This window comes from Clarias gariepinus, chromosome 26 (assembly GCF_024256425.1).
Source record: "Clarias gariepinus isolate MV-2021 ecotype Netherlands chromosome 26, CGAR_prim_01v2, whole genome shotgun sequence".
NCBI classification, from domain to species: Eukaryota; Metazoa; Chordata; class Actinopteri; order Siluriformes; family Clariidae; genus Clarias; species Clarias gariepinus.
In genome coordinates, this window is record NC_071125.1 from 20,145,279 (window position 1) to 20,167,630 (window position 22,352).

General features: G+C 40.0%; 1 protein-coding gene across 3 annotated transcripts in view; it reads right to left on the bottom strand.

Annotated features, from left to right (window-relative positions):
* Window positions 1–110: 110 nt before the first annotated feature.
* The window catches only part of arfgef1 (ADP-ribosylation factor guanine nucleotide-exchange factor 1 (brefeldin A-inhibited)), a 64,161-nt gene continuing 41,919 nt past the window's right edge, over window positions 111–22,352 (bottom strand). For 2 of the 3 annotated variants that reach the window (XM_053488171.1, XM_053488169.1), the window contains 30 exons: window positions 21,124–21,257; window positions 16,498–16,732; window positions 16,101–16,200; window positions 15,740–15,988; window positions 13,450–13,651; window positions 13,021–13,132; window positions 12,266–12,471; window positions 11,701–11,785; window positions 11,314–11,479; window positions 10,770–10,921; window positions 9,916–10,044; window positions 9,595–9,753; window positions 9,298–9,442; window positions 8,945–9,035; window positions 8,788–8,828; window positions 7,816–7,985; window positions 7,570–7,721; window positions 6,599–6,771; window positions 6,159–6,319; window positions 5,717–5,847; window positions 4,830–4,959; window positions 4,616–4,751; window positions 4,340–4,478; window positions 4,186–4,255; window positions 3,963–4,083; window positions 2,428–2,567; window positions 2,184–2,352; window positions 1,815–1,953; window positions 1,574–1,691; window positions 111–1,473 (listed from right to left, as the gene is read on the bottom strand). In XM_053488171.1, the coding sequence (XP_053344146.1) occupies window positions 1,315–1,473; window positions 1,574–1,691; window positions 1,815–1,953; window positions 2,184–2,352; window positions 2,428–2,567; window positions 3,963–4,083; window positions 4,186–4,255; window positions 4,340–4,478; window positions 4,616–4,751; window positions 4,830–4,959; window positions 5,717–5,847; window positions 6,159–6,319; window positions 6,599–6,771; window positions 7,570–7,721; window positions 7,816–7,985; window positions 8,788–8,828; window positions 8,945–9,035; window positions 9,298–9,442; window positions 9,595–9,753; window positions 9,916–10,044; window positions 10,770–10,921; window positions 11,314–11,479; window positions 11,701–11,785; window positions 12,266–12,471; window positions 13,021–13,132; window positions 13,450–13,651; window positions 15,740–15,988; window positions 16,101–16,200; window positions 16,498–16,732; window positions 21,124–21,257 (4,314 nt within the window). In that variant the 3' untranslated portion in view covers window positions 111–1,314. The remainder of the gene's footprint in view (window positions 1,474–1,573; window positions 1,692–1,814; window positions 1,954–2,183; window positions 2,353–2,427; window positions 2,568–3,962; window positions 4,084–4,185; window positions 4,256–4,339; window positions 4,479–4,615; window positions 4,752–4,829; window positions 4,960–5,716; window positions 5,848–6,158; window positions 6,320–6,598; window positions 6,772–7,569; window positions 7,722–7,815; window positions 7,986–8,787; window positions 8,829–8,944; window positions 9,036–9,297; window positions 9,443–9,594; window positions 9,754–9,915; window positions 10,045–10,769; window positions 10,922–11,313; window positions 11,480–11,700; window positions 11,786–12,265; window positions 12,472–13,020; window positions 13,133–13,449; window positions 13,652–15,739; window positions 15,989–16,100; window positions 16,201–16,497; window positions 16,733–21,123; window positions 21,258–22,352) is intronic. The other variant, XM_053488170.1, reaches the window with a different exon arrangement.

The window sequence follows — 22,352 nt, forward strand, 5'->3', positions numbered from 1 at the left end:
TCCCGAACATGCTCGATAACTAACAGCTGATTGGCACGTATACCCATGAAAAAAAATATATGTTTGCAGGAAAATAATAAATGAAGAATGAATAAACGATAAAGTTAGAATTATTCAGGATTCAGTTTCGCAAGTAGAGCAAGTTGAGAAACTTTATTGACCTGTCCGGTCTGATCAGGATGTGGGAGGAGAAGCCGTAAATGTACACAGTTGTACAGATTATTTATTCCACATAGAAAACTTTACAGTGCTGTACCATTATACACTTTTTGTCCACCATAATCAGGAATGCTTCAGCTTAACCGTCTTCAAACGCAATGATTCAGTCTGTCCTAGAGAATACAACCTCATTATCCCTGAACCAAAGAGAAGATTTAAATATATTAGCTTTTTTTTTTTTTTTTTTATTTGTACACATACAGTGAAGCTTACGTCAGGATTATATAGACCAGTGACTCGGATGCGGTTCACATCAGGGTGCAATCTTTTTCTTTTTTTTTTTTTCTTTAACCCCAAGTTCCAGTTTTGAAGAATCCCAGATTATTTTTACCTAAAAAAAGCATCAGTACATATATAAAATGGAATAATTTAACTATATATTTATATATATATAGTTTATATATATATATATATATATATATATATATATAGTTGATATGGTATCAATTAGAAATCTTATTGAACAATCAGGGAGAGAGATGGTAGTTAAATAAATTATCACAAAAGTAAAAATCTCCAGTGCATTTTGAAAAGAAAAAAAAAAAGAAAATCAATTGCAGCAAATTCAAGAGAAAAGAAGAAAAAAGATTCAGAAATAAAATCTAGTGTTATGGGATTATTTTACAAGCCGCTGTACAACTAGATCAATTCAAGGAGCTATTTATGCTAATGTTAGCCATTAGCGGTGCAAAACCAAAAAAAAAGACGTTAGAACAGTGGAGTAACAGCCGTTACTCGTTATCCAAACCGATCGCTAACCGTGTCGTTGATGGCGACTCCGTTCATGGTTCTTCATACAGCTTAAGGATTATATGTTGACACACCGGTTTGAAATTTACTCAGGATTCTGCGGATCGCAGACGTCGAGGAGTTGAATAGTTGTCGTTACTGTAATCCGTGATCACAAGTCCGGACCCGGGCTAAATGTAGAACGTAGCGACCGCTAGTTACCATCAAGACGTTCTTCTAGTAGCTTCCAGTTGCGTTACATCGTTTCAGGGCCTCCACCATGCCCTTCGTTTGGGATTAGATTCGATTACGATGGTAAACCAGTTGGACGGCGGATAAGAGGAGGACGGGGAAACCGCTCCGTTCCTAGGCCTCTTGCTCGCGCGGTTCCAGCGCCTGAGCGATGTGGAACACGAGCCCGATGCGCAGGAAAAACTTCCTCAGCACGGCTCTCAGCTCAGGGATCAGGTCGAACTGCATGATCTCGCACAGCAGCGGGTAGTAACGGGTGGCATGGGCTTTGAACTGAGCACGCACACACAAACACACACACGATTAAAAAATGACATAATGCCGCTCAATGAGATCTGATGAACACAGTGGGACTGAGAGCAGCGGCACTCACCCGGTCATCACTGATCTTTAGCACTTTGGTGAGGAAGAGGAGCAACAGGTTGGTCCAGGCCTCGCGGTGAGACTCTGACGTCAGCGTCAGGAAATAAGCCACGGCGTCGCTGCACACGCTGCATAGAAAGTGTTCGTGTTACCGATTGGATTGAAGAGTAAAGGGATGAATAAAGAAGCAGATGAAGCTTCTCCATTTTTATCAGACGGAACTGATTGATTACAGAAACGGTGCGTCTTACTTGAGCAGGCGTCTCTGCACGTCCTCCCAGGCGTCCTGTCTGTTCGGGTCCGTGTACATGCGGAACAGGATGCGCAGGCCACAGGCCAGACTGCTGGTCTCCTGTTTCAGCAGGTTGGGTTTGGACTTCCCTTTAAAACCTGACACACACACATACCCGTCACATATTCAATTATTTGAAAAAAAAAAAAAAAAAAAAGGAAAGAAACTGCATCAGAGATCTTTAGTGTCTTTTGTTTACACATTATTGAAGATAAACCCAAAATGATATCCGTCATGTCTTCTAGTCTTAGAGACTTAAACCTCCTGAGGATTCTCACATTGTGTGTGTGTGTGTGGGGGAGTGACTGAGAGTGGAGTAGATACACACCGGCCTTCCACAGCGCCGTCCTCTGCTCGTTGTTGGAGTTGAAGGCTTTAGCAAAACGGTGCGACTCCAGCAGGCAGTCCAGCAGTTTAAACAGCTGCTCCGAGGTCAGATAGCAGTACATCCCCTGATCCTGCGTCTCCACGTGGACGTCGGTATCCAGGCTATCTCTCTGCACCACACATTAACGAAGATTAATTTCTTTCTTTTTTTTTAAACCCGGTGATCGGTGTGGAACGTGTCGCACCTGTGCTGCCGCGAAGTTCTCTGCGTCCTCCTTCTTGCTGGTGGCCGGAAAGAAAACGATGTTGTCGATGGTCTGTATGAGCTCCAGCTGCACCACACACTTGATGAGAAGCGCTGCGAACAGCCTCTGCTCCTGGACTTCTAAACACACACACACAATCATCTTAACTCACTCATTAACCCTGATCTACGCTTCTGCAATTACAGTGGTTTCTATGCCACTGTGCTGAGTCTCCTCACCTCTTTGGTGTGTTTTTTTTTTTTTTTGTCTACTATAAATGATGGCGAATAAAATCCGAGTGCATCGTGTGAGAGTTGATACTGATATATATTAAATAGCAGCTACATTTGTTGAAATTTAGTAACGCAGGAACGAGAGAAGAATTGTAGAAGATGGTCAGTATGACAGATGTTCAACTTTACATTTTTTTTTTTTAAATGAAAGCATAGAAGACAAAGCTGAAAACGTGACGCTACCAGATGCATCACTTCTGGTGAGACATACTCAATTTTAGGCAGGTGGTCATAATGTTTTGCCTGATCAGTGTATAGCGCTTTCAACAATACACACTTTAGTTACAAATGCATTAATTTGTCCCTAATGAGGAAGCAGGATACGACGGGTTGCTTTATTTTGTCCTTAATTAGACTGAACTGAATTGGCGGATGACTACGATGTAGAACTTCTATTTAAACTACCTTCACGAAAAATAAACACATCCTCTGACGTCAAATTGAGAGTCTGAAATAAATATTCACACCCAGGCGCGAGATCCGCAAACCTGATTTTAATAAACTAGGGCTGAAACTTGAGTAATTCGATTACAAAAAATAATCCCTCATCCTAACCCTTGTTTTTGCCCAATTATTTGTTTTACGTGACACAAAATTGCAAGCCGCCACTAAACACCGAAGAAGAAGGTCACCACAAAGCGGAAGACGACGCAAACAGTTCGGAGGCTCAAGGGAGCCATAAAATTATCAGCGAGCCAAGAGATGAAGAAACCAGGAAGAGAAAACGTCAGAAATTGTCAGTAAAGGCTTATGTTATGCCTCAGCTGTAGTTTTTTTAAACTTTTAGTTCTGAAAGTATATATATATATATATATATATATTGTATAATTATTTATTTTAATGTGTGCCTTAGTTTTTTTATACTCAGTTATTTAAAATACCTTTTTTTATTTTTGCATCTGAGAAAAGGCTTTAAAATAAGACTGTATGGCACTGTAATGCACTTCATTCATCTCAGTCAACTTTAAACTATTCCTTGTATTGTGAATAATGACAATGTTTATTTTTAATAAAATGCTGTATCCATAAAAAAAAAAGTAGATTTTTCCTAAAAAGAAAACCAATTAATCTTTGTTTCTCTCATATAGTTTACATTTCTGTTTAATTAAGCAAAAGTACATTTTATCCGATTACTCGATTAAATTTTTGGTAGATTACTCGATTACTAAAATACTTGATGGATACAGCCCTATAATAAACTCCACACACACTGAGAGAGACTTGAGCTGGATTTTGACTTGCCTGAAGACAAACTGAACTGACTCTGTCTCCGATTCTCCGCCAGCGCCTTCTCCATACTGCTCACCGAGTGCTGGTCCTCTGCCCGGCTCTGGATGTCTACAGACTTCTGGGACACGGAGTCCTGTAAGCGTCACCCACAATCCATTAATCACACTCAGTCCCACTCGTTCCACAGAGGAACGATTCCTAATCTATATACACGGAAGAGTTCTCGGTACTGTACCGGTTGTTTATCCGAGTCTAGGTGAGTCGGGTGAGCGCTGTCCGCACCGGCCGGCTTCCACGTGAGCAACCTGAGAGGAAAGAAAGGACACGAATCACAACCGGTTTGCTACGTGAATAGAACGGTTCCCTGAGAGCGTAAAAAAGGTTCTCACGCGTGTGGGATGGTGGTCTTAAAGATGTCCAGCATGCAGTTGCAGGTCTTGTCCCAGATCTCGGCTGTGAACTTCTCTCCGTTCAGGATCACTACGTTCTCCAAGCAGTTGGTTCCAGACCTCGCCAGCTGCTCGTTATCTGGAAGAAAAAATGAAATCAAATTTTTCATCACAAGAGAGAGACCGAGTTAAGGAGAACTGCAGCGTGGGGGCACAGGCTGCCATTTTAGGAAGTGTCTGTGTGTGTGTGTATGCAGATGGAGTCTGGATCCTCACCTTGCTGCACACACCAGTAGAGCTGTGAGAGAATGTTGTCTAGCAGGACGTGACTGAGAGACTCGAAGTACTGCGTGAAGACGTCACAGATTGCGTAAAGTGCGTGGTTGCAGGTTGTGGTCATCCACTCTGCTTTCTACACACACATACACAAGTTAGTGTCTCTGCACGTATCTTAACATCGTTATTCTACAAACGTGATTCTCAGGTTGACCTCGGTCTGCTGCTCCGGGAGCTTCATGTTGTCGAAAATCCTGAAGACGATCCGGAACAGGTCTTGCCACCAGTGTTTCTCGTACGTGTGACCGTAAGTCTTCATCACCTCAAACATCACCGTCAGACCCCTGAGGCGGATTCGCAGAGTGACTTAAAAGACCAGACTACACGATAAACGTCATCATCATCATCACAGCCACATGTGGAAAAGATTTGCGGTTTTGCACGCTTGTAGTCGAGCTACTCGATAATAACCAATACCGAGACAGGAACATTTTCTGAAGAGAACATGACTGCTCACCGCGGCAAAAAAAAAAAAAAAAAAAAAAAAAAACTCTGGGCCTTTTATAATGACAGTCTACAATCAGGATCAGCTGCTCTAAATTGGTTGCTAGGGCGTGGCTTGACAGCTTCACCTTGATTCTGACAGACCCCATGTCTCTATAATAACAAGGTTTACAGTTAGATTTAGCCAGTTTCAAAGGTCCTATTGAAGTTATCATAGCAGGGAATGCACTTCCTGTTTGACCTTTTGCGCCCCAGGGGTACAACTTACACCTGTTTGTGGAGTATGTTATGACACAGCTTGCAGGCCTCTTCAAATGTGGTAACTTTTTAGTAACTATATTTCTACAAAATTTTTGCTTTGCGCTAAAGCTTCTGCCAAAGTTGCTCTGAATGTTACGTCTATGGGATTTTTGTTTAAAAAAAGTCATGGCACCCCTTTTGCGAATAAGCCACACAATTTGACATAATACGGGACATAAAAAAGGATTAAAAGAAAAATAATAAGCCTGCAAGATAATACAATTGATGTTTGCCTTGCTAGCACCACTAATGACTCGTTAGAAGTGTGTGTGTGTGTGTGTGTGTGTGTGTGTGTACCTGGTTCTGACGTCCAGCTTGCACCTGTTGATGATACAGGAGAGCTCGAACAGGATGGGGAACCAGCCTCGTACCCACACCCGGTCCTCTGGGGCTACATTCATATCGTCACTAGTGTAGTCTTTAAACGCCTGTCAAGGAGGAAGACGAACTCGTAGGATCAATACATTAAAGCTGTTTTGTACCACTCATTCTGTCCTACCACTCTCAGTCTCGAGAATATATGTATTTTCAATTTCCCTTCCTTAACCTGGCAACCCTGCCATCTTCTCCCAGGACTCTAAGACACGGTGACGACCCTCAACTTCATTTAGCGTCTGCATAAACCACACGCAACCTGGATCTTTTACAGCTCCACCGTCGGGTGAAATAAGGTCCTGGTCCTGAGCCATTTATAATATTTATAATCCAGGATTGAAGTCTTAAGTTCGTTAGCACTGACCTGAGGCCTGTCGGAGACGTATTTGGCGCAGTGGCGAATCAGACGGATGGCCTCCATGCTGGTGTCAGGGAACGAAGCGTTGCAGGCGAACTCTGACAGACACTTGACGGCGTCTTGAAAGGAGTCGATGGTGGCGGGAAAGTGCTTCTCAAATACATTCGCTGTGGAAAAGGAGGAGAGTGAGTGAGTGAGTGAGTGAGTGAGAACTCGCAACTTGACGCCTCACGCGATTTAACGTAACCTGTGTAAGATAGTCTAGGGCTAGATTTCAAAACATTAAAAGGATTGCATCTGCAGATTTTATCCTCAGCGTCTGTACTGAACTTATGAGAGACAAAAAAAAAAAAAAAAAAGCATCAAGTCTGTCCATCAAGTATACTCCCTGAAGCTCACATACGAACGAAACCTAAAGCGGCCAAATTCTTTCGTATGTTACTTACTGACGATGTGTCCAGTGGTCTGGAAGGCGAGCTCGACGATGCTCTCGTCCTGATCCGAGGCTGCCAGGTGGAACACTGAGAAAATGTTCTTCCAGCCTGAGCGGATGTTTCCCGCCTGCGAGTTTACCATCTGAGCTATGCAGCGCACCACCATGTCTCTGATAGTGGGCGATCTGTGTGAGGTAAATAATAAATATGTGTCAATAACACTAGACACACTTACACACACTCACACACAGGCACCATCTCTATTTCGAGCCGACGCACACGGCGACAGACCCGATTTACTCCCCACAGTGCCGGGCTTGGCCCTTAATCATTTTCGACACTCACACGTGTACGTGTCTGCTTGCTGACTGGATTTAACGAGATCCACGCTTTAGGCTCTGCATGACCTCAGATAACCTTTTACTTATAGCTGCTACGAGAAGGATAAAGTGATGTTTTGCCAGTGTTTGTGCTTTTTATTATACATAGCACATTTTATATAAGGATTTTTAAGGATGTCTGATAATTTATGGAAACTGAAAATCAGGATGTGCTTTAATAGTGTAAAGAATACTGATACTACCATGAAGCTGATTAGTGAGGTGATAAATGCCTCTGATGCCGCAGTTGTTGTGGAACATCCGTAACACAGATTAGTGCCCATTATCGCTTATAGTGACAAATCCTTATTTGTCCTTATTTATTCTCACTCTTGGAGATGATAAAAATAAATAAAAAACCCATAAAACTCAGCTTGCCAATTTGCTTAGAAAGCATGAATTGCAGAATGCTTAGACTGGAAGAATTACAAAAATGTCTCCTTAAAGTAAACTTGTTGACAAATACGTCCCCCTGCCTTTGTTAAAATGGGTCTAAAATTACTGGGTCTAATTTAAGTCCAGCAAGTCTCTAAATGAACAAGAGCCTTAATGTAAAAATTTGCTCCAAACTACTTCTGATTTTAAAGAGTGCAACGTGATTACCTGTTCTTCTTCATGATGTGCTCAAACGGCCTCAAGAAATCCTTCTGAAATCTAAAGTTGGCCAGTTCCCCCTTCTCCAAAAACTTCATGGATAACTGCCTGAGTGAATCCACGGCAAAGATGGCTACATCCTCATTGGGATTACAGCCGACCTGATTGAAAACAGAAACACGACCAGAAAGGCATTTCAACACATTTTTCCCTCAGGTTTGTCGATCTGTTGTGATGTTGTGACTGGAATCTGACCTTGTTGAAATGATCTCCTATAACCTCCCAGATCCTGGACCACTGGAGCCTGATGCGGCCCATGTTGTAGTAAGAGATCTCTACGATCTTCTGCAGGCTGAACATGCGCGGGTGGGTTGGAGAGGCCAGCTCGTCCATGGAAACGGCACACAGCCAACGCACAAAATCGACTGCCAAAAACAACAACGGAAAAATACATTGTTTGTCGTGATGTCTGGAAGAACAATTATTTATATACGGGGTAAAGGTTTTCACACACAATTTATAATGACTCGTTGCGATTTAATCACTGGTACTACTGCACCTCGACAAAAATATACAGTCTGCTATTAAATGAGGAAAAGATTACACAAATCCTCCACTAAAAAAACAAAATAGAGTATTTATGGGTTTAATAATTGGTTTACACACACACACACACACACTCCTAATTAGACTGATATAAACCTCCTAACCCCTTCCAATAAATCACAGATTCAAATCTTTCATTTTTTTCTATTTTTAACAGTGAACCCATTGTTTGTTTGACCATATAAGGATGTTCTTTTACCTGGTATAGTACCAGTAATTATCTATACATATAATAAAACTGTAAAGGTGATGTGTCTGTACATTGAAGATATTTGCGAACAAAAAATTTGGGCGACGTAAGATGAGTAACAGAACACATCAAGATGATTTTTGGAATTTTCGTTTGTCTGTTTGTGCACACATCACATAAAAACTACCGAACTAAATTTAATGGGGTTTTCCCAGGTGTATTTGTTTTAAGAGAGATATGCAGATATGCTACTTTAAAATTTAAACGGAAAACGCCCTTATCATTAAATAATAATAAATAAAAAAATGGATCATTAGTTTATGTCAAAATTCAACAGTACATTTTTTAAATCTACTTAATAAACACGATCTCACTACTTCATTTTTGCGGGCTCGGCTACTATATAATATAAAACACAATCGTATACTCACCTATAGCGTTGCCATCTAGTCGAGTGGATCCTGTAAATATCCTACATTAAAAAAAATAAATACGGGCTTAATTATTTAATTAGGCTTAAATATTAATATAGTAAATAACCAGAAATGAGACTTGAGACTGAAAGCTACAGGGACACAAACTCTGTACCTGTCCACGGCAACCACAACGCTTTGAGAGCTGGTCTCGCCGATGGATTCTTGGATGCTAGCAATCTGCTTCCGATCTACGGTCCCACCAACTAAAAGGCAAAATAACGAATAAAGCAAAAGTGTGTATGTAATGAAAGGAATAAAACAGTCATAGGAGAATAACTGATCAATAATGGGGTGAGCGATGTGAGATGATCTGGTAATACTTATTTAATAACGTTTTATTTATTCCTGTTATACCGTAGTAACTTTACACCAGACGGTGTGTCACATATAGATCCCTACATATTGTATATAAAGCATACATCCTTTAAATATTTATGTTAGAATGGCGCATTCTGTGGTACTAACCGATACCCAGGTACTCGTCTGAACTCTGCTCTTTGGTGCTAGTTATGAAGCCCTCTTTGCCCCGAACAGTCCCGGATATGTAGCGAGCCTTCACCCCTGTGCCGATCAGCTGGGCCAGCTCCAACTGACTAATGCACTTCATAATCTGCAGGAAACGCAAACACACACCTTCATCAGTATGAATGATCTATCTAAATACACCTCCTGAGCTTGTAGTTCCTATTAAGTGTACAGTATCAGTAGCGAGATGAATAGAAAATCCAGATGTAGCAAGTTGTTTGGTCCTGGAAAGCTCACCTCATGCCACGAGTTCCCCAAGTAATTCCCATCAGTGTGAGCCACCGTGATAAGCGTCTTGATAGTATCGATGTTCTTCTGCTTCATCTCTGTAATCCCCGAGCTGGCTGTGAGCAAGGTGAAGCGAGCCAGGGCCTGCACGTATGCGTCTCTCTCCAACTGGAGTTCGGAAAAAGATTCACAGCACACTTCTTCGCATCTTTCATCATTCTCATTGCCCACCTTTACACTAGACTTTAAATAGGGCTGATACGATTAAACTAAAAGCGTGACATTTAAAACTATACGACCTTTTAAAGGAGCAAAGAGCAAGACGCGCACCTGTATGGAGAAGATGCAGGCTATTCGGATGGCGCAGCGGATACCCTCCAGACACAGAGACGCTACCTCGGTGTCATCGCAGTCCTGCAGACCCACGCTAAAGGCTGCCAGGAACGGAGTCCAGGCCAGCTAGAGGGTCAGAAATTAAGGGTATCATGGGTGAGATTGTTTCATAAAGCAATATAACTGACAACAAAATATTAATTCCTCTCATCAAGACTGGTTTCATAGTTTGCCATCTTAGTACATTAGTTGTACCCACATGTTCTGAGCAAACATTATATTGTATGTTATAATGCGTTCACTTCCACTGCATCTTAATCATTCATTTAGGAAATGTGACAAAAACAAAACGGGCATATATCAGGCATATTATTATGCATTTGTATACAGCCTGGAAGCCTTTAATAAGTTATTCTTAGTAAACTCTTTCATAGAAAATCCTTTTGACATGAAAACATGACAAGTTAATGATACCCCATCATGATTTATAAGCTCTCAATATGAGAATGAACCAGGACGCGGAAATTAAACATGGGAGCTTTTTTTTATTTGCATATTCATGATATCTAGATTTCCTGCCGATCTTCTTACTATTTTTGCATTTTCTAATAAAAGATGAAAAACTAAATAAAAGTTTTTTTTTTGACTGAGAAAACACAAGCATTAAAACTCCAGACTTTAAGGCTTGCAGGCTTGCCAGAGTCTGGTACATGTAGTTACTAAATATTGCCAAGAAATACCGCCTACTCTCAAGGAAAAAGGTTGTCTAGCTGACATGACTGCAGATCTTTTCCTCTATCCTTGCAGGAAACAAACATTACTATTTCACAAATTATATCAGCGTTTTGTACCTTAAACATAGGCCTGACGTGTTCCAGATGGGTGGCGCTGGTAAATGGGGCTTGAACGTGGCTCACTGCCTCCATCAGAGCCTTAGCTGTCTTCGCCATCTGCTCCATCTCCACATTGTACAGCAGCCGTCGCTGTTTCTCACTGGCCACACCTGTTTCAGAGAGAGCAATTCATTCACATCTATCTTAGCGATGCTTACTCTGTCTGGGTTGGGGTATGAGACATGTCCATTTAATTTCACCGCACTTTCAGTTTCGCAGAGTTGTGACACTGCAATATTCACCATTTAATTTTTTGAAAATGTTTATGCCAAGCATGTGATGAATCACATGAACGTGAGCCATTATGAAGCTTCAGAATCTCCACATCCACCTCTTTATTAATGTTATTTACAAAGCTGAATATTACACCATGACATTCATGACTTGTGAACGATTCCATTATTTCGTTTACTCCGCAATACTGATGGCTCTAATATCATCTCTGACATGATCATTCCAGCATTATGATTGAACTTATCATAGTGCCGGGTGCTAATCTCACTTTGTTTATTAGATTTGAGTGGCAATTCCTTTGTCTCCTTCATAGATATCTTCTTCCCTGCGATTTCATCGTAAATGGATGACAAGTAGTCCTCCGGCAAATCTTTACTGTCGTTGATCCCTCTGTTCATCATTATGTATTGCTCTTTTGTCATTTTATTCTTCACCTGTAAAAAGGACACAAAAAAAAAAACAACAACAAAAGAAAATGACTCATGCAGTACCACTTGGGAAGATACATACTTTTTTAATTTACACCTCTAGTCTTCGCTCTGTGCAAGTCACACGTTTGCAAAGAATTATTTATTGCAGCACAGAGCTGTGCCTGAAACGTAACATTAGTTTAATCACTATAATGGTAACAGCAGACGTATAGAAATGCACTTACTTGTGGACTATGAAGGTCTGTAGTTAACATGATGATTGAATAAGCGAGGACATATGCTGTGTCTGCAGATGCAAACAGGGTTTGCCTACAGAGAGAAAAAAAAAAAAAGATATTGCACATTGTTTATTACAGTAAAGGAGGTGTGGCCTCTGCGCCTGTCAGACATAACAAAGGAGGTGTGGCCTCTGCGCCTGTCAGTCAAAACAAAGGAGGTGTGGCCTCTGTGCCCATAAGTCATAATAAAGGAGGTGTGACCTCTGTGCCTGTCAGTCATGAACAAAGGTGCCTTTTAATTTTAGTAAGAGGTGTGGGGCCTCTGTGCTTGTCAATCATAACAGAGGAGACATCCTCTCTGTGCCTGTCAAATATTATGAAGGAAATGTGACTTCTGTGCCTGTCAGTCATAATAAAGAAGGTGTGGCCTCTGTGTCTGTCAGTCATAATAAAGCTGGTGTTGCTTCCGTGCCTGTCAGTCATAATAAAGGAGGTGTGGTTTCTTTGCATGTCAGTCACAGTAAGAGCGGTGTGGTCTTACTGACTGTGAGTAAATCCTTTAATCTCTTACCGCTGGTTGCACTCTAAATATCTAGCAGCAAATTTTTCCATGAGACGATCGATTTTCTGGGCTTCTCCAGGGAGCCGGAAGCCCTCCAGGAACAGACGCAGGGCGGACACAAAGTCCTTCCCTTGGAAGTCCATTTGGTCAACATAGGCATACATCACTTCCTTGTTGAAACGATCGTTGTCTCCCAGAAACTCTCCGGCTTGGACCTGCGAAGCAGACAGAGAAACTGGTTATATATTAACTCAATCCCTAAATACCACAGAGTTTTTTTTTTTTTATTTGCTTCCTTTAATAGCATATTATATCCTTACAACCACATTTTTTCAGATTCACATCTGGCTAGAACAGGTTTAAAACTCTCAACTCTTTTTTTTCAAACTAGCATGTTTAAAACTCAAGTATTTTTATTTTACTTCTTTTACTGAGCAATAAACTTAGAAAATGCTGCAGATTCACACTACCCAATGTGATAAACACACGTCCTGGCTGCCACTCTCGGGGCTTAAGCTGGGTGCTTTTGTTTCCGACCAAGTGTTAAGTGAGCTATTTCACACGCTCTCTGACCGCATGGAGAGGCTCTTACGGCCTAACAAGCACACGGCTGCAGAAAACGGCTTTAAAAACGCACCTAAGCTGTTGAGATCTTATTGAAATGGAAATATTTGGGTGTATTCATCAGGAGGAGTAGAGTTTTCTTGTTCCTGCTTATTATAAACTATTCTAAACATACAAGTTATGTACAAAAGACGGCTTACGGAATCCAGCCTCTCTTCTTGATGTAAGAACTGAGCGATGTCCTCTGGCGTTGTTCCCAGCATGCCTTGCTCCTGCAGATACTGAATGCCCCTCTTTGGTTTTTTGTTGAACCTTAAACACAAGTGCAGGCTCATGTCACTTTTAAAAACTACAGATTCTGCAGTGATGAAGGATTCCATATATATAAGGAACTAGAGTTAAGGTGAGCTTTCACATCTTTGCACATCGAAATTGATGTATTTTGTAAGAAATACTATACGTAAGGAGTTCTTACAACAGAGACTCCTTCCATTAATGTTAAATAAAACTTCATACTTTGAGTAGCATGTATGAGAATATGCTTTTTTTGTTTATTTGACATTTGATACATGTTTTTAAACCATAGATTATACAGTTGAATTAAACCTTGATTTGCTGTGTAATCTTACAGGTCAATGCCTTGCTCGATGATTTCCTTCTGCTGTTTGAGCACTTCGAACTGCTCAGGATTATCGGTGCCGGACATCTGCGTGCTGTAGCTGCCGATGCCCGAGGAAGCTGTGGAGTCCAGAGAGTTAATGCTGCCATAGCGATTAATGGTCTCTGGATGCTTGGACTCGTTGGCCTCCTGCTCAGAAGGCTTCTCCTGGCCTGTGTATGTGTGAGAGAGAGAGAGAGAGAGAGAGAGAGAGGACAAAGACAAACACAGATGAATCCAAGCCTCTGTGGTACAGAGAAACAGAACGAGCAGGAGAAAGTGGAGATAGTTTGATTCATTAGCATGCTGGCTGGGGCTGTAGAGTACAGAGGCTCCTCACACTCTGCTGTCTGTAGGAGGTTACAAAAGGGCATTGAGAATGAGGAGGAGACAAATAAAGCCCAAACAGAACACAAGAGCCTGATAAAAACCCTGCAAAACCAGACCTGCAGCATGTGCGCATCGGTGTGTGTGTGTGTGTGTGTGTGTGTGTATATGAGAGAGAAAGAGAGAGAGACGTTCCATGTAGGATCTGATTACATGTCGGAAACTCTTTAAAACATTCAGCCTGTAGCCGTCTTGGTAATCTGAGAGCACAGGTAGCTTTTTCAGAACTCAGGGAGACAAGGAGAGACACTCTGCTGCTCACGGACTAACACTTACCTGCCCTAGAGGCACTAAATTTCTGTTTTGCAACACACAAAGGCACAACACTAAACACCTTGATGTGCATTTTTATCTTTTAAAAAATGTGCAAAAATTTTGAAAATGAATTTGAAGTTTAAATGGAAAACAACTGTATATCATAAAAAATCTTTTAAAATCAGCCTTGAAAAATCATTAGTTTATCTAAATATTTCTGAGTGTGCGATTGAAAACTATTTAATAAACACGATTTACACACCTTTATTCCGCGCACTTCACAATAACACATAAATTTGAGTTAATTCCAAAATTCAACGGATGCTGTCGTACATTTTTTAATTCCTGCTTATGAGTGGTCGAACAAAGTCACGGGCACATCTAGTATTTATCATAATCACTCTTAGTATTGATGCTTTTTAAGTGAATTATCTGTTTGTGCAAAGACTCGCTCACTCTCACTCATTGTCATTACCACTTTATCCTGTATTCAGGGTCGCGGGGAACTGGAGCCTATCCCAAGAGTCTTAGGGCACAAGGCGGGGTACACCCTGGACAGGGTCCCAATCCATCGCAGGCATACAGTACACACACACACTCATTCACACACTACAAACAATATTGAGAACACCAATTAACCTAACCTACATGTCTTTGGACTGTGGGAGAAAACCAGAGTACCCAGAGGAAACCCACCAAGCACGGGGAGAACAAACAAACTCCACGTGCAAAGACTGTTTCATCTAATTAAATGTACATAAATGCTGATTACAGTTATTATACCGAGAAGTCTTTGAATGTAGTTCGAAGTAAAATATGCATTTCCACTGGAGAGCTCTCAAAAGGTTCCTTTTACAGGAAAAAACTATACAGGTTTTTTATACATATATGTCTTAACTAATCTCAATCATACCTAGCATTACCGACAGGTGCTCATGTACAGTAATGCATGCTCTTTCTGTCATATAAGCCATAAAGTAATGATAGTTATATATTGGTTACGAATAAATGAATAGAGCTTATAAGCACAGGTTTAGATGAAGTTGAAGTAACAACAACATAGAGAACTGGAAAAGAGAAATTTTCTGGAGAGAATGTGAGCAGTGCTTACCGCGGCAAAAAAACTCACGGCCTTTGTATCTCTTATTTTAAAGACAGTCTACGGGATCAGCTTGGCTCAGTTGTTCAAAACAAGAAGCGCATGCGTGATACATGATACTCGGTACTCGTAAACCAAGACTTGTTAGTTTTCCAAGTCAAAATAAATTTACAATCTTTGCTCGTCTTTGAAAAAAAAAAGACAAATTAGTAGCCTGCAAGATAATACAAGTGATGCTTTGCTTTGCAAGCAGCACTAATAATAAATTCGGCTCTGTCTAGGGAGAGGAGGTTGATGAGGGTTGATCCGCGATAAACTAGCAGTCTGTGCTCTAGAGCTATTCGTGCTTCATCCCCTGATTAGCAAGAGCGCCAGGGTTTGTTTGCTTAGCATTTAAAGCTCGCCTCAGGCACTGCTGAGATCGCTTCCTGTATTTGCTTTGAGATGCTGGATTTTACTTGATACAGTTTATCGCTTTCGAAAAGAAAAAAATGAAACATGGAATAACAAATGTGCTTACCGAGACTGGTCTGAGAGTTAGGGTTGACGTACTGATCCTTACTCCACTCCACCATGCACTTGAGGATTGAGACGAGGCACTCCAGACCCTTCTTTCTTAATGTCAGCTCCTGTAGCGGTGTCGTGCCGAGCTCGTGGCCTCCTCGGCCCTGCGCGATCTTCGACAGGTCGTTCACCAGCCTCTCAAAAATATTAGCAGCGTTCAGGTCGCAGTCGTAATTCACGTAGATGTCCACCACGCTCTGGGCATCTGTGAGCATGAAAAAAAAACAAAACAAAAAAAACAGAGCGTGCATTTATATGCTGAAGAACAAATTCGGGATCTAGCCCATGATCCGAGATGAGGATTCAATATACTGTACCTGCACATATTCTTGTGAGCGTCTGAATGACCATCCATTTGTGGTCATATGAGCTTGTAGACGTCTCGAGGATGTACAGGAAGATCTCTTTGAAAAAGACCTGTGGGTGACATAATAATGCATCATGCTTGACCAGGCTGAATCAATTATTCATAAAAAAAAATAAATAAATAAAAAAGTCTCCTGAATAACAGTGTACAGTGATGAAATCCTCACTGTCTGATCTGGTATGACAGAGACTTTCACATTCTTTTACACACCCACACATACAAACACACAGTCTGGAAGTGAATTACGAGCTGTCACGATCCACCAGACGCACATAAATCCACACTGTCAGCAGGTTAATAGCAGCAGAAGGAGATATAAACGCTTCATGAGGTGTGAGGAACTGCACCTCGATCTGCATCTTGAGGTGGGTTTTGAAGTTGGACAGAAGCGTGAGAAAGATTGACAGGGACAGCTCGAAGACCTCGGGGACGGACGAGACGCCGTTTTTGGACAGCGCCACGCACAGGTACTGCTTGATGGCGTTGATGAACATCTCGTTGGTCTTGAAGATGGGGCCTGCGTTCTGCAGGATGGAGAGCAGCAGCTGCAGAGAGAGCACCTTGGAACGCAACTCGTGGGATCTGGAGACAAAAATAAAACAGGCATTCATTAATTTATCTATTTATTCATCCATCCATCTTTTATCCCGTATATTCTGTCGGTAGGATAGGGATCGGGACTCAAACCCTCGATTTGATTTGTTTTATTTCTTTGTATTAAGGTTTATTGCCAGATCAGCTTCACAGGCTATTTCATGGCAGATACATATATATATATATTTTTTACCAATTAATATTAAACAATATAATATTAGGTTGTAGATATAATGTAAAGGATTTAAAAGGTAGTAAAAAATGGATGAATAAATAAATATTACATAATAACATGGCCTTGGCCAGAAGAACAAGATTTCATATATGGTTTTTTCGATGCACTTTTGCAAGAGATTGTAAAAGTTTCTCTGGTTTCATCTTGCAACTTAAGTTCTTTAAAGTTTGTTCTGATAGAAATCGTTGTCTAGAAGTGCGATGCCACAGTGATAATCACTACGCAAGTGTGCAGCTGGCATTATTCATGCAATTAATAATTCTGTAATGAAATCCGCGTTGTTTAACAGTTTCCTATTTTATCCACAATGCTGTTTGATTGCCATCTGTATAAGAGCCCTCGCTTCATCTCTACCGAAAAAGAGTGGCGCGGAGTGGTGTTTTAGGGTACTGTACTGCATCCCTGAATTTGATCCCAAACTAGTACGACCGTGAGATTATGAAAGAAATCGTTGGGATATCATTAGAAGTTCCTCAGAGTTTAGTTTCAGCTCGTCAATCCAAGAACAAATCATTGCCATGCAAAGTATTTTTATATCAGTTCTAAAAGCAATTTGTCATATGTAATTATTTGCTTTCTGTGCATGTTTACTCTACATGGATAACATTAGGCAACTTAATGAGTTACCTGGAAGGGAATTTTGCTTCCCAATCTTTAAACTCCATGAGAACAACCGTCTCTGACTAAACACTCGATGGCCCGCAGAACCACTGTTTCCTGATTGAGCACGTAAACACGCGTCTTATCAGATCAACGTCTTTGTAAACGGTTAAGTTGGACACTTTAAAATAGACTGAAGAAATATCTTCTATGTAAAAGTAGCTAATATGTTAGCGTACCACACGAAGGAGCACAGCTAAGCTTAGTGTTCATCCAGCTGTTAAGCCTACAATTCAGTGTGATGCACTCCATTCTGAAGTGAACCTTCATCAAGGCTTTCAAGTCTTTGAAAGTTTCCTGTCTGTGCTTAGCGTAGAAAAGCATTTACTCGTAAACGGCCATTACAGACAGGACTGACTGAAGTTATTTTAAGTGCATCCTGAATGACAGTTATTTTCAACACCTACTGAGGAAGAACACTTCGGAGTTCTCATTATAGAGCGTGTAGCCTTCGCGGGTAAGAGACTGCACGCAGATCTAAAGCTTCTGACAAACCAGGTATAACACTAATATACTGTAGGTAAAAAAAAAAGTCCAGGGGAAAAAAAAAATAAATAAATCTCACACTCTTTAACAGAAGTGCTATAGAAGTTTGGAGAGCCTGAGTGGGCGGCTGAGTATTAAGCGTTAACCTTTGGAGTGAACGCTCAGTCATACCCTGAATACAAAAAAAAATAAAATAAAAAAAATTTAACTTCAGCTTCTCTCCAAGGTTTCCACCCCCACTTCTTTTCTGACAGACAGACACGCGATTAATGTGCCTCGGAGAAGTATTGATTCACTTCAGGATAAATAAGCGCTCTCTGCACTACATTAAATCTAAACAAAAGCTCAAACCGAGTAATATGAATAAGCGAGCTGTGTAAAACTGCATCCAGAGCCACATTAAAACCTCCTCTGCTAAGAAATATAGCCACACATTTCTGAATGCAAATATGATTATCAATGTGGGAAATCTCTCACGCATGCAAATCACAGACCACGCCGGCTTCCGACACTTCCGGCTTCTGACAAATAGCGTTCTGACCTAATCTGTACCTCGTCCTCCTGAGAAGCCGTGTTTTAAATCAGCAAAGGTGAAAGAACTCTCTGACTTTCGAATGTGGAGTGAAAAAAAAAAAAAAAAAAAAATCGATACAGCCTTGTTTTTTGTGCTTGTCTCTGACAGGCAGGATTGACCAAGACCAATTTGCTGACTGGAGCAAGATTTAAACATAAACTATACTATTATTTTTTTGACACTGCACTCAAACATCACATTTAAATGACGTAGGGGGAAAAAGAATCGATGACGAAGCTACTATTCCCATCTTCAAATTGAATATCCTATTTATTTTTTAAAACATAGTCTTTAGGAATGGTTCTCCAGGCCTCTGAAGGACGTTTTTTTCTTTTCAGATAACTCATTTTCAGTCCAGTTCTTCTACCGGAGCAGTTTCAAAGAAATGTTTTTTGTTTGTTGAACCACACAGTGACCTATAAATCATGTAAGCATAAAATCACTATTTAACTTAAGGAATGAACCAGTGAGAAACGGGTGCAGATGATGACAGATGATCAGGCTGGTAACTAGTACACTGCAGTGGCCAAATGCTGAGTGGGTGGAACAGATGAGAGAGGAAATGAGGTTGCTGCTGACCTCGTTACATACACAACCCTTCCTCAGTCACTTTGCAGCCGCAGCCGGTCACATTTTATGTACATGCTTTAATTTAATACCTAGAATGAGATTTGACAAAAGACTTTTGCACGTTTTTTGTACTTCTTTAAAATTGCTTGAACAGAACATCTTGAAATCCAGTCTGCTTTGAAATGGTTGACTGGGAGAGACACTGCTGATGCAGTATAATGACCTTGTTGCTGTGCTAAGCCTTGCTACGGTGCCATGAAACTGTTTTCCACAACCTCACTTCCTAACACAGCTGTTTCTGTTTCAGTTATTGACTGTTTTTCAACAAATGTATGAATGTCACTTGCAAGTCACACAGAATATTGATTACATTTGAATTGAATTTTTGTCAAAACTGATTTCAATTTTGTTTACTTTGCAATTTCTAAATACAGTACTGTGCAAAAGTCTCAGGCACCATATTATATGCTGTACCAATTTTGTTATATATGTTTATCATGTCTGCATAATTATGTACAATATCATTCAGTATTTCCATATATAACTTAAAAATTAATAAATAAATAACATTACAGGAGAATATATGCATGACTGTAAAGAAAACACATATAGTACAAGACAGACCAGTTTTCAAATGGAAACAAAAAACCTAATGTACGCTTCTGGGATTTGCATAAAAATAGAAAGAAGCGAGTGTGAAAGTTACCAGAAGAACTCATATTCTCCAGCATGCTCAGTAAAACCTAACAACTATTTTCCTACAAAACTGCACAAATTTGTGTCTAAAACTCCTGATTTTAAGCAATGAGTTTTCACTCCAAATTTTGACTGTTTATTTTATTACTCTTTATTGCTCTTTATGAATGTTTCTTTTAAGCAGAAATATTTTCAAAAGCATCTTTTGTTTATGCCATGTTTTTGTATGTGCCCAAGACTTTTGCACAGAACTATAAGTAAAACAGTTGTTAGGTTTTACTGAGCTTGTTGGAGAATATGAGTTCTTCTGGTAACTTTGTCACACTCACTATTAATGAATGAATGAATTACTATTAATTAATAAGTTATATATGGAAATACTAAATGATTTTGTACATAATTATGCAGACATATATAACAAAATTGGTACAGCATATAATATGGTGCCAAAGACTTACAGTACTGTGTACGCACGCACACACGTCTACACACTTCTTCAGGAAAAGAAAAAGTGGAACCTTGGATTGCGAGTAACTTGGTCTGTGAGTGTTTTCCAAGATGAGCAAATATTTTTAAAATGTTTTATCTGTAGTAAATGATGTATATTATATTAATATAATATGAACAATTTTGTCATATTATCATCATAGTATCATATATATTAATATATAACATAGCAATATATTTCGTATTAAAATATTTATACAAGCTTTTCTTTACCTAAATTGTGTTTGCACTTTTATTTGCCATTTTATTTACGCCTTTCTCTCGATATACAGATATTTCTTCTCGAATGAAGCAGAAAATACTCCCAGGGCTGCAGTACCAGAAAATTAATCGACACCTTTTGACCTATCAGGATTGAGAATTCGACAGCACTGTGGTACATGGCGAGATAAAACCTCCGTAATAACAATGGCTGATACCCGCTGAATCAAATTACACAAAGGAACCAGAGTAATAAATCCTGTTAAGCAAGTCCGGCTATCTTATTAAGATAATCTGATTCCTTTCTGAATCCATATAACAGACTAGATCAGCCATTAAAATCTTGGTCTTTTTTTTTTTTTTTTAATCAAATCTGATCTTTTTCCCCCACAGGAAATGGCTTTTTTTCAGTCGATTTGCTTCTTGGCAGTGGAAAGAGAGCAAGCTTACTTTGGATCAGGTGGACCGTCTGAAAGAGGCTTCATGGATAGTTTGCAGAGGGAGCGGAACACCAGGAAGGCGTCTTTTTGCAAAATGTGCGAGAATTTCGCACCCGGTGCAGGTCCCGTTGGTGCACCAGATTCCTGCAGCAAACAGAGGAAGATATGGGAAGTGTTAAAATAAATAAGTAATATGCCATTACAGGCTGCTATTAAAGCTATACTTTTTACAAGTAATGACACAATGTGACTGACAAATGACCTTACTTACAATGCATAGGGACACCACTAATAAACAAAATAAACATATTCAGATAGCATTCAGTTTGTCTGAAGTGTAATGCGTCGATACATTTGAGATAGTGACTAATAAAGAGTTCAAAACCCTACATGATTGCTGAAGCTGCACTAAAACACATAAAAAGGTAAAAGATTATAAATTTCATTCCCATAAAAATGAAAATGTGAAAATATGAAAATGTAAAAACTACAGATGTGTTTTTCAGTGCGCTTCCCAAATGTATGTTTCACTTGATTTACAAAATAAGGTCATGAGAAAAACTCGATCTCCTCTTTGGTTTCATTTAATGATTTTAAGAATTACTAATAAAAATATTCAACATTGAATTTTCTGAGGAAATATATTTTTTCCTCGCAGTCCGTTTCAGACAAGCCGCCTTCAAATTTAAAGGGAATGTTATTCTAGTCTTTTTATTCTCTCATCCTGACAATGTATTAGGACAAATTTTCTCACTAAACAAACTCTGATTGTGTCCTACACTGCAATTCTAGACCTTGATTAAAAACTAATACTAACAGCTTTTCTATTACTGTAAGTGTTTCATTTTAAAACTCTCATGTCACCCTAAAACCTAACGAAATGTTTGTTGTGTGTACTAGATTTTACTGTTTTATAAGAGGGCTGTAACGAAAGTAGGGATAACATTTTGAATAAACGGACACGGTCATTCATTTTGGTAGAGTAACTCTTCTTCTATACAAGTGCATACAACTCAACATTGTCTCCATCACAAGTATTGCATTTGGTCGGTCATCGAACCCAACTCTGGAATCCTCTTTGGAAATCCCCTGACGGTCTCTCACTGCACTACAGAATGTTTACGGAGATGACATCATTGGCAAGAACAATGTGTACAGATCGATAAAGAAGGTTAAAAAAACTCTAAAAACCAACGACACAGTGCGAGACCATCGACTGTGGAGACTCTCTGCGTTTCG